We start from the raw sequence: 15273 nt of genomic DNA, 5'->3' as shown, positions 1-15273 counted from the left end.
AATGAAAAAACTTAAAGCTGGAAAAGCTACTTAGGCTGGCGAGGGGAGGCGGTGAACGGAGGCGAAGCTCCAAACCCCCTCCGCCTAGTGAAGATGAAAGAATTTTAGAAACTAAAAATAACTTCTATGAGAGAGAGAGAGAGAGCAATCGACCCAAGCGGCTAGTTTTTTAACCTTCATTGCTAAACTTAGCACTTTTGTATGAATATATGAACAAAAATATGTTATATATATTTTTATTTAAAATCTAACCAATTTAATTTCTAAACCAATTTATAAACATCAAAACCCATTTTAGGTTCATTTCATTTATTTAAAAGTCTTTCTTCCCTTCATATCTTTCTTTCTCCCTTGCTTGCAGCCCATCACATGATCAAGAATAATATTTTAGTCACAAAAAAATTACATAAAAATAAAATTATAAACTGATATGACTTGATATGACATATTAGATTGTAAAATTATTTTTATTATAAAATAGATCTAACGAATTTTATAAAATAACATCAATTTATAAATTTATTTTATATAAATTCTTTGTGTCTGTAACAATTCTATGTAATCTAAGTTAAGAATAAAGATGAAGTAGGAAGATCCCCTTCATTACGCCATTTGAACTCTTCAACGATGCTCTCTCTCTCTCTCCAATTTTGAAAGAAAACTTGGCTGGTTGATTTTAATCATTGCCTTTAATTTGGGAGGTTGTGTATGACTTGTAGGGTCATTTAAATATATTTTTTATAAATTAAAATTAGTAGAAAAACAAAAGCGAAATTCACAAATATATTTTATAAATTGACACAATTTATTATTCATATAATATGATAAATATATTTTTTACAAAAAGAGCAATTGATATAATTCTATAAAATTCACATACTCATTTAAAAAAATAAATAAAGCTCAATATTAAAAAATTAAATTTTTTATATAAATTACATATTTATTTATTTTTTTAAATAAATACGTGAAATTTATGTATTCTAAAATTATAAATATTATTTCTTAAAAATAAAATATTAGACAAACTTATTTTGAGAAGGATTTTTTAAAAAGAAATGCTACACATTATCTTACACCACACATTTTATATATTAAAATATTATTTTTTATTTTATTTTATTCTTATTAAACTAATTAAATTATTTTATTTATCATCCACACATTATATATTTATTATAGAAAAAATAAAAAAAAATTAAAATAAATATAATGTATAAAATATGAGGATGACAAATAGATTTTTACTTTTCTAAAAATATCATTAGCTTGAAAAAGATAATGACAAATCAAGCCTGAAGTTATGCCGCAAAAGTGGAGGACAAAAGTAGGAAGTGGAAACCATCAACTAGATTAGGATTGGATTGTTTTTGTTTTTATTATGATTGTTTCTATTATTTTATAGCTAGCTTCCATTTTGTGTTGATTGACTGGTAGAGAACGACTAGTTCGTTTCGCCAATCAGGACCGTTGATCTAACAAGTGGGCCCGCCTTTGTGGTGTCCGAAACATAAGCACCGTCTGCACCGACGATAATTAACATTTTTATCTCTGCTTCTATATATTATGTAAAATTATTATTTATTTAAAAATTTTAAATTAATAAATAATGATAGGTTTAATTATTTATATTATATTTTAAATATGAAAAATTTTATTTGTAATTTTCACTTAGAGATTATATGTGCAGACATTTTATTAAATGAGAAAAAACTTCATTTTAGGAATGAGATTTTTATAATTTTAAAAAATTTTAAAGATAAAATTATCTAAACCTGTATTACAATTTTTAAATAAAAAATGTACGTAATATTATTCGAAGTGTCGTTTGTTAAGAAACACAAATATGAATATAATAAATGGACCAAATGGTAATGTAATACGAGTACTCTTGGTCATTACGCTTTTTGTGAAAGGAAAATATTTGTACAGTTTTAGAATACATAAGCTTTTTACATTGTATTTGAGAATATAGATAAATTTGAGACTCATATTAAAATTTTTTTTTTTTTTCAAAATGAGTATATGAGACTTGCATACCCTAAAACTAGATCTAATATTACTCTTTACGAAAACATACTGGTCGTTTATTTTTTTTTTAATATTTATAATTTTTTTCCTACATATACATATTTTGAATTCTTTAATATTGTGTTTTGAATTGTGTTTGTGGATAATTCACATAGATTTAAATGTGAATTCTCAACTATGTGAACAAAAATTTGTAGAAATTAAATGTCTATAGATTTACATTAAATTTTGATTGATTATTAATCAACAGCCTAATGGTATATGACCCGATTCTTCAAATAGAAAATTGGGTTCGAAATCTTCATTATATTAAAAAAGAAAAGAAAAAAAAAAAGAAACTTTGTTGATGACTTTAGTGCATACCATGCAGATGGTGTAGAAATGTTAGGTGCTAATTTGAATTTGAAATATTTAAAAAGAAGAATATGGTGGGAAAGGTACTTTTCTTTTAAAAAAACGGTGCTAAAGAAAAACGTTTCCTATAAACCATATTCTATATATTATGTTAGTATTCAATTACTTTTTTGTGGTAGGTATTTAAGTTTTTAATTTAGAAAAAGCTTGAAAATAAAATATTGAGTTGTAACAGTGAACTAAACGATGATTTCAAGTTCAGAAACTCCTACTAAAATTGCTTGCCAGAGATGTAATTTCAAATAATGTGGATTTAATTAACTTGATAAATTGATTAGAAAAATGACTACTATAAATATTTGGTCTACAAATAGATCTTAAAAAAAAAATTAATTGATATAGTCTGATACGCCATTAGATTATAAATAATATTTAGTAATAAAGTAAATCTTATGTATCACAGTTTATAAACTTTTTTTTCTAAGATCTCTTTGTAAAGTCATAGACTTTGGACTTCTGTTAGTTGATAATAAATATATCATTTCTTGTGAAATTTAAAGTAAATATATATATAAAAAAAAACTCAAAATATAAATACTTTTACATGTTAGTTGATTGAATACTGACATATTGTTATTCTAAGGCTTATATACCACACACTGCTTATGTGGTATAATTTAAAAGATAATTTTTAAAATTTAAATTTTACAAATCAAATCTTACTATTTAATTGATATTTATATTTTGCTTTACATATCGATTTCAGAATAGAATAACTCTAATTGATATTTCGAGCTTTCACATCAATAGAGTATTTGGTAAACCAAAAATGAGCTTTCAAATATGGCATTAAAACAAAAAGCTAACTAGGAGTAATAGCTAATAAATAGCCTAAGGCTATTTTTTGTATTTAATTGAGTTTAACATTCAAACACACAACTCTTAAATTACTAAATTTATCTTAACTCAAAATCTCTTTATATGTAGAACTCATAAATTTTTTTAACTTAACACATTTTTATACGCGAGATCCACAATATTTTTTAATTTTTCATAAATACATCTATATTCATCTTAATATTCAGACACATAAATTCATCTTAGATGAGTCATCATAAAACTCATTTCATCATCTCAACTCACTACTATTTATAAAAAATTTAACTCATTTCAACATCCAAACAGGATCTAAGACTATAATTACAAACAGTTTTGAAGTTGCAATTATATCTTCTTCAACTGTATTTCCTACCAATATGTAGTCTTGTACTATATAAGACATACCATTCATGTCTAAGTTTAACTCTCTTTTTTTTTTTTTTTAATTTATGTCTAAAATGAACAAGACATGTAAACAACAAATTTATGTGACAATATACCATGATGTCATGTTATCATGTCACAAAAACACAAAGTCACACAAATAATTTATGTTCTAATTATTGTCACTCGGAAACAATATTTCAATTTCGATTAGAGAAATACCAAATTGTTTTCCTTTTCCCTCCCAAATTTAATTTCAAAATAATGTACATTTTGTCTTACCTGCTGCACCATCCTTTTTCCTGTTTTTTCCTCCACATTCCAGAAAAGCCCGAATTCAATCTCAACCGTTAATAAAGACATTTCGTTGCTTAAAAGTTATGATCATCGTCCGTTAAAAATCTAATGCCCCCCCAATCCACCGGTCCAAAGGTCTTTCGTCCACTAATGGGCCCCACTGTTAACCATTAAACATTACACAGCGAAGCACCTTATTATTATTACCTACCTGGACCATCATTATAAAAGCCCTCTGCTTTTACAGGACGCTAGAAAATACCAGAGAAAGAAAGGAAGGTGGAGAGGGAGAATTAGAAAGAGTGATGTCGTGGGCCACTTCAGCATTCCGGTGGCTGGACTTGGAGTGTTTCGTCTCGATCGGCAGGTCGTCGGTTTCGAGGTGGCCGGGATTATTCTCGTCGTACCTCACCCCGAGCTTGGGTTTAGTCGGGAGGAGGAGGTGGTCGTGGCGGGATCTGAGCTTATCGTGGATCGTGGACGACGTCATGTGGGGGATGATAACGGCGTTCGAGTCCGTCGCCTTGGTCTCCATGCTCTGCTTCTTCTTCGTTTTCTGCGGTTGCACTGTGTAGAATTTCCCCATTCGAAGCTAGAATCCGACGTAGCGGCGGAGATATCGGAGCTGCGATGAGCTTAATAGTTCTTGGAAGAGAGAGAGAGAGAGAGGGAGAGAGAGAGGGGGAGGGGTAGTTGAGCACGTGACAGCGAGGCAGACACGTGAACCAGGCTGAGATTTTTTGTCTTTCATTTTATTTCTATGGGTGAGGAGGGGTATTCTGGTCAGTTTGTGGCAAAAATAATGCAACTCTTCGGTGGGGAATCTTAAATCTGGCATGGGACTCGAAGAATATATCTTAAAATATATTTTGCAGTTTTTCTTTTTTATAATGTAATATATCTTTGTTGTTTTGAAGAGTAATGGCCACTTTTACCTTTGTGATTTGTCGGTTGTTGTCCTTTTTTGTGATGTTTTTTATTTTTTAACGGGAAGTGAGGAAAGATATATTTTTTTAATTCTCAGTTTAAAGTAAAGTATTCAATTATTAGAGAAAGAGATATTTATGTGCACAGTAAATGCAATCGCATGAAATAGATATTTTCATGCAATCGCAACTCTTTAGCTTTTAAAACAATTTGACCAAAGAAAATTATTACGATTTTAAAAGATTATATAAAAATAAATTTATAAGTTAATATGATTTAAAATATCATATAAAAATAAATTATAAATTAATATAATTTATGCGATTTGTTAAATTTATATAAAAATAATTTTATAATATAATATATATAAAAAATAAATTTGATTCATAGCATTTCGGGTTATAATATTGAGTTTTGTTATATACAAATAAAGTCGAGTATTAATTTATATATTAATACTGATTCTTTCATACTTAAAAGTTAAATTAGTACTATTTTTAATAAAATTTATTTTTTGATCAATTATAATAAATTGATGTATATATTAATGTATAAGTATATTTGTAACTAGATTTTTTTTTAATATTTTATTTTATAAATTTATTTTTATAAAGTTATTTTTTTAATTAACTATAATTATAAATAAAATAATCTTAATTATCGAGCACCTCACTAATGATAAAAAAAAATGTGATCATGATGGTGGAGATTTGAACAATGGGCTGAGGGCAAAGGCCGGCCGGCCGACTTCGATACTCGCAATGCACTTTTCAATTCTTGTCTAAAAAGACTCACAAAACTATTATAAATAGAACCCTTTTGTTAATTTCTTTAATGTCTTTTTATTTTTAAAAAATTGTAATTTTGTGTGCGACTTTCTTTATCCCTATCTTAACTTTGGATTTGCATTTTTCAAAATTTTTTAATTTTGAATTTTGGAATATTTATTTTTAAAAAATTGAGCTTCCTCAAATTTCAAGTTTAAGCCCAATTTATCTTTGTGTATAACTTAAAACATAGCCTTGTTTGGATAATAAAAATATTTTATCTTATCTTTACAATTTTAAGCTCAAGTTATCTTTGGTGTATATATTGAAACATTAATTTATAGTGTATACTATTTTTGTCTTTCAGTGTTTTATGAAATCCAGAAATGAAGTTTGGGTACAAAACTGTTAGGTAATGTTTACAGGTAAGGAGTTTTTATAAAAATGTGAAAGTGTTAATGAATAGCTGTAAACACATTTTTAGAGGATGTTATGATGAGTTTGAAAAAGTGGTGGGACCTATTGAAAGTATGTTTGAACGTGAAAGTTGTTGGTATATATAAGTAGGCAAAAATGAAAAAGTATAGCCACTTCTTGGTTGCTTTTGGACATTGGGAGTGATTTAGATTGGACTATTGCCCTTGACTACCAAAGATTGGCCACCACGAAGAGGCTAAGATTGGATAGCCTGAAAAACTTTGACCACCATGACTAGGGGGACATATTCATCCTTGGTTTGGTTAGGTCCAGCACACGACTTGTAAGATTCACGACCCATAGGTGGAAAGCCCAATGACTGACAAGGAAGCAGAAGGAACCTAGAACTACATTCATACAAGCATTCTCCTAATCGGGTGATTCACAACAAATCTCACTACATTAGTTGTGTCGATTGGAGTGTCGGTAGAGATCTCGACAGAGGATCCTGTACTAGACAAAGGCCACCACATTAAATGCAACAACTTCTCCCCCTCTCCGAGGCATGGGTTGAAGGCCTGAGCACAGATAGAAGTATAAAAAGCATGGGAAAAAGGCATTCTCTCCACTCTCTATCTCTTTTACTCAATAACATACACTTACTTAGGCAGTAGAGATGTTTTCTGGCACTCTAGCCCCTTAAGTTTTATTACCTTGTAATTGACGGAGCAAGAGGCAAAGTGCGAAATACGTCCTTAATAACGACAATCATATTGTGTTGTACAAGGAACAACCATGATTTTCTAACCATGATGTTTTTGGCAACCATGACACCCATTTAGGCCGTTCGTGGTGGCCACCACAGGGTGGCTGTTATCTTTTCCCCCCTTTTTTTTCATTTTTAAATTTTCTTTAAAAAGGGTTTTGAAAGATATGGTATTTTGAGGATGTTGGTTGGTATCTATGGGCCGAAATGCCTGAATTGGTATTCGCTATTACGTTCGAATATAAATGGGCTAAAAACTCCATAGCCCGATTACGAGTTTTGCTGTTTCAATAGACGACATGCCGTTCATGAACGGCTTCTAAAACCCGTCTGTGGTTTTTGAGTTCCTCTTGTGAAGCACTCGTAGAAGCAGTGGAAGACGATGGCGTGGAGGCAAATAATTCTCAAAACGAGGCCGATTTGGATCTCGACACAGCCACATCCAACACCTGCGTTTTCTCGGTTCTTCTCCAAATCCTCCCTTTATGTAGGTAATTTTTTTCTCGGGTTTTAACACGAATTCATCACGCCATTTCCTCTCTGTGCGTGCGCGTGGTTGCTGATAATATTTAAGAGAACTTCGGGAAAAGGGGAAAATACTTTCTGGGTATAGCAATTCGTGTTATTGGGCTCTTCCTGTAAAGAAAATTGTCTCTACTATGCTAAATAGCTGTGTGGAATTTTGATTTTTCGCTGTACGATTTATTTTCTGCTTCCCTTTGGTTCCTGAAAAGAACTGAGGAAAGAATTCCAAAGAATTGACGCCGTTTACTTTTTCTTTTTTAACAGTAAAAGATATGGATCAACGAAAATAAATGGGGTGAGTATTAAAGGTTGTTATTTTACTGGGGTCGCGGATATTGTTTGATTCCTGAGATACAGAGATAATGAGAAAATAAGAAATAAACTGAACACAGTATTCTTATTGAGCTGTCTGGGTTTCCGAAAATTGAAAGCCTGCCTTAAATAAGGCAAATGGTCGTATTAGGCTTAGTTCGAGGAGTCTTGTAACTTGTTTTCTCAAGCCCCCAATTACCAGTATTTTCATCAAGAAATTTATATATGTTTCTTATGCTATTTTGCAACCAAAAAGAATATTTAGTGCATTAGGAAATTAGAAGCAATGATTGAGTTTGGGGCTCTGCTTGGTATTGTTGCAGAAAAGGTTGGCATACCAGAGTTTTTGAATGGAATAGGCAAAGGGGTCGAATCCCATGTGGCTAAGCTTGAGTCTGAGATTGGTGACTTTCAGAAGCTGCTTGTCTCTCGAACTCTTAAGCTCAAGAAACTTGGCATACCATGCCAACAGGTATTCACTGCTGATTGTTCTCGTCTCTTTGGAACAATGTGCATGCATGCATTCATGTCTGATATGTGCACGTGGGTTTCGTTGTAACTGTGGTTAGAGATATATTTGTACATAGGAATGTATTTCTAATGATTTGCGATTAGCACTTTTGAGTTCTTATTCAGAAGTTCTGGTTACGTATGTAATGTTTCCTCTAAGTTAGCAAATAAGGTTACTTATAAAAAAAAAAAGTTAGCAAATAAGGTTTCGCATAAAAGAACAATGTTGCTTGTAAATCATCAAGTTATGTTTTTTCCTGCCATGCACACTTATCATGCTGGGGCTTGCAGCCAAACTATAAGTTTTGCCTTTTTTATGGTCCCAGTATGCTGATATAGCGCAAGGTAACTTCAATTAGGTCACAGATTGTTCAGTCTGATGCACAATTCTTGTCTGAGAGGTTCTCCATATTTTGTCGGCAGTAGCATAGCTATGATTAGCTTGTCTCTTCAGTGTAAACTCACAATGAGCTACTTCTTGATGTTTGTATAATATTAGGTTGGCAAAAGATAGATGGAAGCCTGTTTTACAGTTGCAAACTCTTTTCTTGCTTGTGAGACTTAGTACTTTGATAAATTTCGTTATTTTGTTGACGTGTAAAGAGAAATGCAGGTTATGTTGATTAATATTTGAATTTGTTTTTTTTCTTTTGAGTTTCATCTTTAAGGTACTTGTGACTATCACTTCTCTGTTGTCAGCATGAGTTTCTCTCTCTCTCTCTCTCTCTCTCTCTCTCTCTCTCTCTCTCTCTCTCTATTTTTTATTTTAAGTTTTTATGCAACCAATTTTGGTTTGCAGTTGAACAATTAGTATTTCTCAAGTAATATATTTTTGTCTAGGTTTCATGCATGTGTTATGAGTTATAGTGATGCTGTAGCATGTTGTTTTATCACTGGCGATACGTTCCTATATGGCAGCCGTTTATTTTTATTCAAGGTACAATCACGGTAGCTCTGTGATCTGGTTTTGGTATGAATATGGCTGTCTAATGATATCTCAGCTTGGCATTTGTCACAAGGTATGAAATATAACAAGTTATCATGCCATATTGATCTTGATAGGTTGTTACATTTTTCTATGCCTCAAACCTGAGGATTTGATTGGCATTGATCGATGGAAATTTTAGACCTTGCTTGACTTCCCAGACATAATAGGACTGCTATAGTATGATGACTTTGAAGATGTTTTTTTTTTGATAAGTTGATGACTTTGAAGATGTAATAACTTTAGTGTTGATGGTTCTCTATTGTCTCATCATATTATGTGCTAGTGGTAGGTTCTCTTATTGGCTACCGATAACATTTTGGCCTATTATAGTAGTGTGAGGCACTAAGTTAGTAGCAATCACTAGATTCTGTTTTACCTGGGTCTCATTCAAAACCTATTAGTATTGTGAACTAGTTCGAGAATGGCAGGCAGTACATAATACTATGTGAATACGAGTGGTTAGACCTTTGACCGTGGCTGTATTGGCCAGATGCCATTTTGCGACTTTGTGGATGAATATATTTGGGTTCATCTATATCTTTATACGCACGCACATGGACATATATATAAAAAGATACACACACATATAGAAAATACATTGGCCTTAACATTAATGAATTACGTTTATGAGGTATGGAGGGGGGAAAATGGTATGAATCAGGTCTTACACGCATCTCTTTTATGCTGTTAATAACTTGTAAAAAGAAAATACAATGGCCTTAACATTAATGAATTACATTTACATTTACACGCATATCTTTTATGCTGTTAAAGGAGACGTAGGTTCTGCTGAAGTTGCACGTTTAGGGTTGCCTGAGTTGAAGGGACTTGCTGTCACCCTAGAAGCTCTAATGGGGATGGAAAGAAACAATGGAGTTGATGAGGAGGTACGGGACTTGTCGTTGGTGCCTTGCGTGGAAGAAAGTCTAGAATTGGGAATGCAATTGGTTAATGTGTCTGAGGATAATATTGCTCCCTTGGTCTCTTTTCCTTTGATAGCGGATTGGATTCTGCCTAAAGTTAACGAGATTCTGCCTTTCGTGGGGATTTCACAAGGAGGATGTGAAGACCAGTTCAATGAACTAATCACCGCGATTGAGGCAAGCCACGCGCTTGAAACCAAAAGTTTCAAGAAAAACAGGGAGTTACAACGTCTTTCTTGGGCAATTAGCTACGACACTAAGGGAGGTAGCTCAGTTAGAGGAAAGTCTAAAGGGAGGGCAATGTGAAGACGGGAACCACAAGGGGTTGGGGTTTGGCTTGGGTATTAGTTATATGGGAAACAAGGGGTTGAGGTTCAGTGTAATTTTTGGGTATTTTGGGATTAGTGTATTGTGGGTTGTTTTTGGGTCATTAGGGGCGCTTTATTATGGGCTAGGTGTTTTGTTGTATACGTTCAGTGTACTTGGTTACTCTTTTTGATATATATAATATTTTTACATATTAAAAAAAAAACAACTTGTAAATAAGGCTGCCATTTTATGCTTACTAGTTAAAACTTGGGCCATGATTTTGTGATATTAGACATGATTACTCCTGGTTGGCTTTCTTAAATTCTACTAACACCACCTCCCCTCCAAAAAAAACATCTTGCATAAATTCTGACACCCTTTTTTTGTTTTGCAGAGGAAGCTGATATTGAAATATGCCCACAAGTATAGGCTGGGACTCTGGAGGCCTCGAGTTCAGTCAGTGAAATCTTAATTAGTTTCTTAATAGCTGATCCTATTGAGTATTAAGATCAAGATGGTTATCTGCAAGAAAACGTGATAACTGGACATCTCCACATGAAACTGTTTTATTTTCTCCAGACGTTTAGCATCTTAGTGTTTGTGATCTTTTTGAACAATTATATGGACAGAATGTAGGAGTTTAATTCGAAGTATTTCTGCATGAACCGTAGTTAAACAGCCTGGTAACTGCAGCATCAATCGTACAAGTTATTCTACCATAAGAGGGGGCCTTGTTATGGATGTGGATTCCAACCATCATGTGCTAAGCTCATTTTATTGCAGACAATTATTGAATTATTTTTGGCTTTCCCCGATATGTCCAATAAACGGGTACTAGATCTTTTAACGAAGATGAATGGTGCAAATTGTTTAGAAAAATGTTAATTTTGGCATCAACCATTAACTGCAAGCGACGGAATACCGGTAATCTTTTTTAACTATTATTATGTTGAATCGATGTTCGTTCCTTTAACTTTTCAAGTGGGGAGGCACGTCGGTTGCATGGATGGTGGCAATTGGATAAGTTCTTCGATTAGTTGGGTGTAGTCAGGATTCTGTCTCTTGTTTTGTTTGACATGTTTACTCTCTCACTTTTGGAAACGTATCTTTTTCCTCCTTTTACTTTTCTCTTTTAGATTCCTTGTCTCGTCTGGTTGGAGTGCATCTTCAAGGACTGCGATTTAAGATCAGTGGCACAATCTTTTCAAAAGCCACATGCCACATGCCACATGCATAAATCATATAATGATGCTATTACATTCTCTCATCATTGTGGACAATGGAAGAAAAATAAATTGAAGTTCACAACAAAATTCATATAATCTGTACATGATATAGTTTTTGATAATATTTATTGTATGTAAAAGAAATGTCATCAGAATAGTTTCTGCTGATATGCAGATATTACATTCTCTCATCAAGAGGGGACAAAGGGGAAAAAAGTTCCTCTTTCCTCCATGTCTGGCCACAGGACAATAGAACTTTGAACCGCCATATTCACCATAAAATGAAGCCGCGAGCCTGCACCAGAGTCCTTGTGAATCCAGCTCCATGTGCTTTGTGCGCCGTGGGAATAATAACATTTACTGTGGCCAAACTGGCTATATTTCCGTGAAACCAAATATTAATAACTTTGCCACACATGGACAAATCAGGATCCAGAGTTTCATCAGATCCTGCCCAAAAGATCTATTAATTATCCACACCTGTAAGAGACTCCTGCATCTACTAAAAGTATACGTCGTGGAACAAAAGATTTAGCAAGACCTAAAGACAACAAACTCTAGATTTTCTGCAGCTGTGCAAAGTTCTCATTCTTCAACAATAAACACTACCTTGTTATCAACAAGAACCAAACACTTCTTACCCAAAATGGAGATAGTAATTGCAGAGACATTTTTCTACGTTAAAATTTGAAATGGAGAGTAAGTAACATACTTGGGGATCCAAGAATCAGGTCCATAACCATTGGTCCCCTAGCAGAAGGGTGTTAAACTATTCAACTTGAATCTCACCACCAACTACCATCACTGCGGACTCTGGATATGTGGAGACTAATACTTGAACACTTCTAAAGCAAACTCCTGCATTTTATATCTCAAATTACAAAATAAAATTGCATATGGAATTGATAATTCAAAGAGAGAGACAGATACATAAACAGTCAGAGAGAGAGAGAGAGAGAGAGAGAGAGAGAGAGAGAGAGAGCATTGTTTTTATATTTCTCCTTGTTTGGCAATCCCATTTTATTGTCTACAATCACTTGCCTGTATAATAAGCATGGTACTTTTGCAGCTATCTAACAAATAATTACAAATATTTGCACACGTCTTAGCAAAATAAGAAAACTGGAAACAAGGTAGCATTGCTATGTATCACATCAGATCAAGTAAGTAATCTGATATATCATCAAACATGGAATATAATTATAACATAAATTGCAAAGCCAAACCGAAACAATGATAAGGGGAGAAAAAGGACAAGAAGCAGATGTACAGGAATCTACTTGGTGAAATTTGAAGACGGCCACATCTTGAGGCATCACATACGAAAGCCCAATATACCTGAAAGTAGGGGGAAAAAAAAATTATTGAATGAAGGACAACTATAAGCAGGGAAATGTACAAACAAAAATATACGAAATGCATGTGCAAGGATTAAATTGGCACCAGTATATACCACATTCTCATATTCCTCAGCTACTCTGCACTACTAAAATTTATTTGTTTATACTATTATATAATTTTGAGAGGACTCTTACCTTATTATCTTTTCAGTGTCATCACTCTTGAGTAGAAGAATAAATTTTTAATTGTTTTTCAAAAGCCTTTATATTAAGTGAAAACCTTTTAAGGTAATGAGATGAATAACAAACAACCAAAAAGAAAAAATAAATTATCAATCAGTGACAACATAATGCAATCTCCATGGTAGTAAACAGCATTAGTAGGACAAAATTACCCTGGAAGATTATCACAAAGAAGAAGAGCATGGTGATGACCAATGCAACAAGGTTACCATTTGAAGATGATGCTTTATCTGCTCTCATTTTCTTCACTTCCTTCCTTCGTTCAATCCTTGCACGCCTCAATCTTGCAAGCTCAGAAATTTCTCTGACCAACTTCATATCTGCTGCATCCAATAACGGACCGGTAGGAGGACGGGGTGGCTTGGGAGGTTTCTTCGAGCTTGCCTTTTTCCTTTTCTCATTTGCCATTTTCATCTTCACCATACCCGCTGCCTGTCCTTCCACCTCACCTTCCAATATTTTCAAATTCTTATCAGGCTGTAATACAGTCTTTGTTGAATCTAATCCATCAATATCCCCCACTGATCCATCAAAACTAATACATCCACTCCTCAGCCTACTCAACGTTTTCTTTGCATGCTTACCACCCACATCCAAGTCTTCAATTCCATCTTCTTCGCTTGTGGTCTCGCCACTTTCCAAATCAACAATTGAATCACTTTCCTCAGAATAACTATGATCCATTACATGAATAGTCCCTTTAACTCGCCCTCCAACCGTCTAATACCAATAAACCAAAATGTTTACACAAAATTAGACACTAATATAAAAACCCAAACTTTCACAACAGGATAGGAAAACCCACAAAACCTTTTGAGCTAAATGAATACCATAATCCACTGAAAGCTCATAATTCAATGGATCATATGATCATGCAACCGCCAAAATCACACAAAGAACCATCATTGTTTAATTTACATAAATTTCGAACCACAACGAAAACTAAAATATTATATATTATTGGATTATCCCAACCAACCTCAAATATTGGAAAGGGCATAACAATCTCAAAAAGTGATGTTTCTCATTCCCATTTCTGCTTCCTGCGCTTCCACACGAAGCTATAATCTAAAAAGGAAAACAGAATTATCCCCTGAACAACGTAGAAATTATTAAACAAAAGTTTTATTAAAAACTACAAAGGAATCCCATCACAAAAACCCAAATCCTACGTTCGGCCGCAGAGAAAACCAAAGAAATTAGTTAGGTATTGTAGAAACAAATTTTCTGTTATTCTGCGAGGAAACAAAATGCCGAATTTACATGAAACAAAAAAAATCGAATTGACATAGCTAATATGGGCTTTTCCTCATTTCGAAGTGAGGCAAAAAAAGAAAAAACTAAAACTCGTAAGATTAAAATTTCAAAAAACTTTAATTTCATTTGGTTAGAGTTTCTTCAGTTTTCTCGGCAGCCAAACAACAAGGGAACATAGAAGTATCCTATAAGAGTCACATAAGCATCAGAGAACGTACCGAATGTTGTCAGGAAGAAATGCTAGAGAAAGAAACAGAGAAATCATTCTGAAAACAGAGCCAAATCAAGTGAAAAGAAAGGTTTGGCCAAACCAATGGCATTTCTTTACTAAAATATTGTGGCCGTGTCTGAGAATTGGGAATCACTAATTTAATTAAGTTGTATGCTTATTTTATTTCAAGTTAGAACATAATTCTTATATAATTAATTTTAATGATATATTAATTCAAAAATTCAATATATAGTACTTTTTAATATAAAATAATTATTTTAATCAATTATATCGATAAAATATATATAAAATAAAAATATAACTATATATATCAGAACCCATATTAATTTTCCGTTCGTATATTTACTTCTGCTGAAATTTTGTCTTACAAAATGATTCACTCCCTGCCATGCAATCGACTATTTTTTTTTTTTAAACTCTTTGTTATATCATTTAAATTAATCTAAGGAAACATATCTTTAAAATCTTAATACTCTTTTCAAAATTAAGTTATTCTTATGTCACGAGGAGAATTGATAGACTTACAGAGATGTTATAATAGTAAATTTATAAATTGATATTATTTAGTGTGATACGTCGTATCTAT

General features: G+C 32.8%; 3 protein-coding genes across 9 annotated transcripts; 2 read left to right on the top strand and 1 right to left on the bottom strand.

Moving 5' to 3' along the window:
- Nucleotides 1-4186: 4186 nt before the first annotated feature.
- On the top strand, nucleotides 4187-4890 carry LOC122315075. Its single transcript, XM_043130799.1, has one exon. It carries the CDS (start codon nucleotides 4251-4253, stop codon nucleotides 4518-4520), a length of 270 nt encoding a protein of 89 aa, XP_042986733.1. The 5' UTR covers nucleotides 4187-4250; the 3' UTR covers nucleotides 4521-4890.
- Nucleotides 4891-7126: 2236 nt separating this feature from the next.
- LOC122316610 lies at nucleotides 7127-11240 on the top strand. Its single transcript, XM_043133279.1, has 3 exons — nucleotides 7127-7313; nucleotides 7983-8131; nucleotides 10784-11240. The coding sequence occupies exons 1-3, from the start codon at nucleotides 7205-7207 to the stop codon at nucleotides 10859-10861; spliced, it is 336 nt and encodes a 111-aa protein (XP_042989213.1). The 5' UTR covers nucleotides 7127-7204; the 3' UTR covers nucleotides 10862-11240.
- A 419-nt stretch (nucleotides 11241-11659) lies between these two features.
- On the bottom strand, nucleotides 11660-14827 carry LOC122316609. Of its 7 annotated transcripts, none has more exons than XR_006244277.1 (6): nucleotides 14674-14827; nucleotides 14178-14266; nucleotides 13351-13918; nucleotides 12886-12953; nucleotides 12328-12473; nucleotides 11660-12065 (listed from the first exon to the last, which is right to left on the bottom strand). XR_006244277.1 is itself a non-coding variant. In XM_043133277.1 (4 exons), the coding sequence occupies exons 2-4, from the start codon at nucleotides 14196-14198 to the stop codon at nucleotides 12931-12933; spliced, it is 612 nt and encodes a 203-aa protein (XP_042989211.1). In that variant the 5' UTR covers nucleotides 14199-14266; nucleotides 14674-14827; the 3' UTR covers nucleotides 12593-12930. The 7 variants fall into 7 exon arrangements, 2 of the variants coding, with proteins under 2 accessions (XP_042989211.1, XP_042989212.1); XR_006244278.1 differs by having other exon boundaries at nucleotides 12896-12953; XR_006244280.1 differs by having other exon boundaries at nucleotides 13408-13918.
- Nucleotides 14828-15273: the final 446 nt, after the last annotated feature.

This window comes from Carya illinoinensis, chromosome 7, assembly GCF_018687715.1.
Source record: "Carya illinoinensis cultivar Pawnee chromosome 7, C.illinoinensisPawnee_v1, whole genome shotgun sequence".
NCBI lineage: Eukaryota > Viridiplantae > Streptophyta > Magnoliopsida > Fagales > Juglandaceae > Carya > Carya illinoinensis.
Note: the sequence above shows the minus strand (reverse complement) of the source record. Positions and strands in the feature narration are given on the sequence as shown.

What these genes read in the sequence shown, in the direction of transcription:
- LOC122316609 (XM_043133277.1), bottom strand. Translation starts at nt 14,198, where the DNA reads ATGCCCTTTCCAATATTTGAG. An exon ending in TGCCCTTTCCAATATTTGAG is followed by an intron (nt 13,919 to 14,177) that starts GTTGGTTGGGAT and finishes TATTGGTATTAG; the next exon opens with ACGGTTGGAGGGCGAGTTAA. An exon ending in CTTTGTGATAATCTTCCAGG is followed by an intron (nt 12,954 to 13,350) that starts GTAATTTTGTCC and finishes CCCTACTTTCAG; the next exon opens with GTATATTGGGCTTTCGTATG.
- LOC122315075 (XM_043130799.1), top strand. Translation starts at nt 4,251, where the DNA reads ATGTCGTGGGCCACTTCAGCATTCCGGTGGCTGGACTTGGAGTGTTTC.
- LOC122316610 (XM_043133279.1), top strand. Translation starts at nt 7,205, where the DNA reads ATGGCGTGGAGGCAAATAATTCTCAAAACGAGGCCGATTTGGATCTCG. An exon ending in CAAATCCTCCCTTTATGTAG is followed by an intron (nt 7,314 to 7,982) that starts GTAATTTTTTTC and finishes GTATTGTTGCAG; the next exon opens with AAAAGGTTGGCATACCAGAG. An exon ending in TTGGCATACCATGCCAACAG is followed by an intron (nt 8,132 to 10,783) that starts GTATTCACTGCT and finishes TTTGTTTTGCAG; the next exon opens with AGGAAGCTGATATTGAAATA.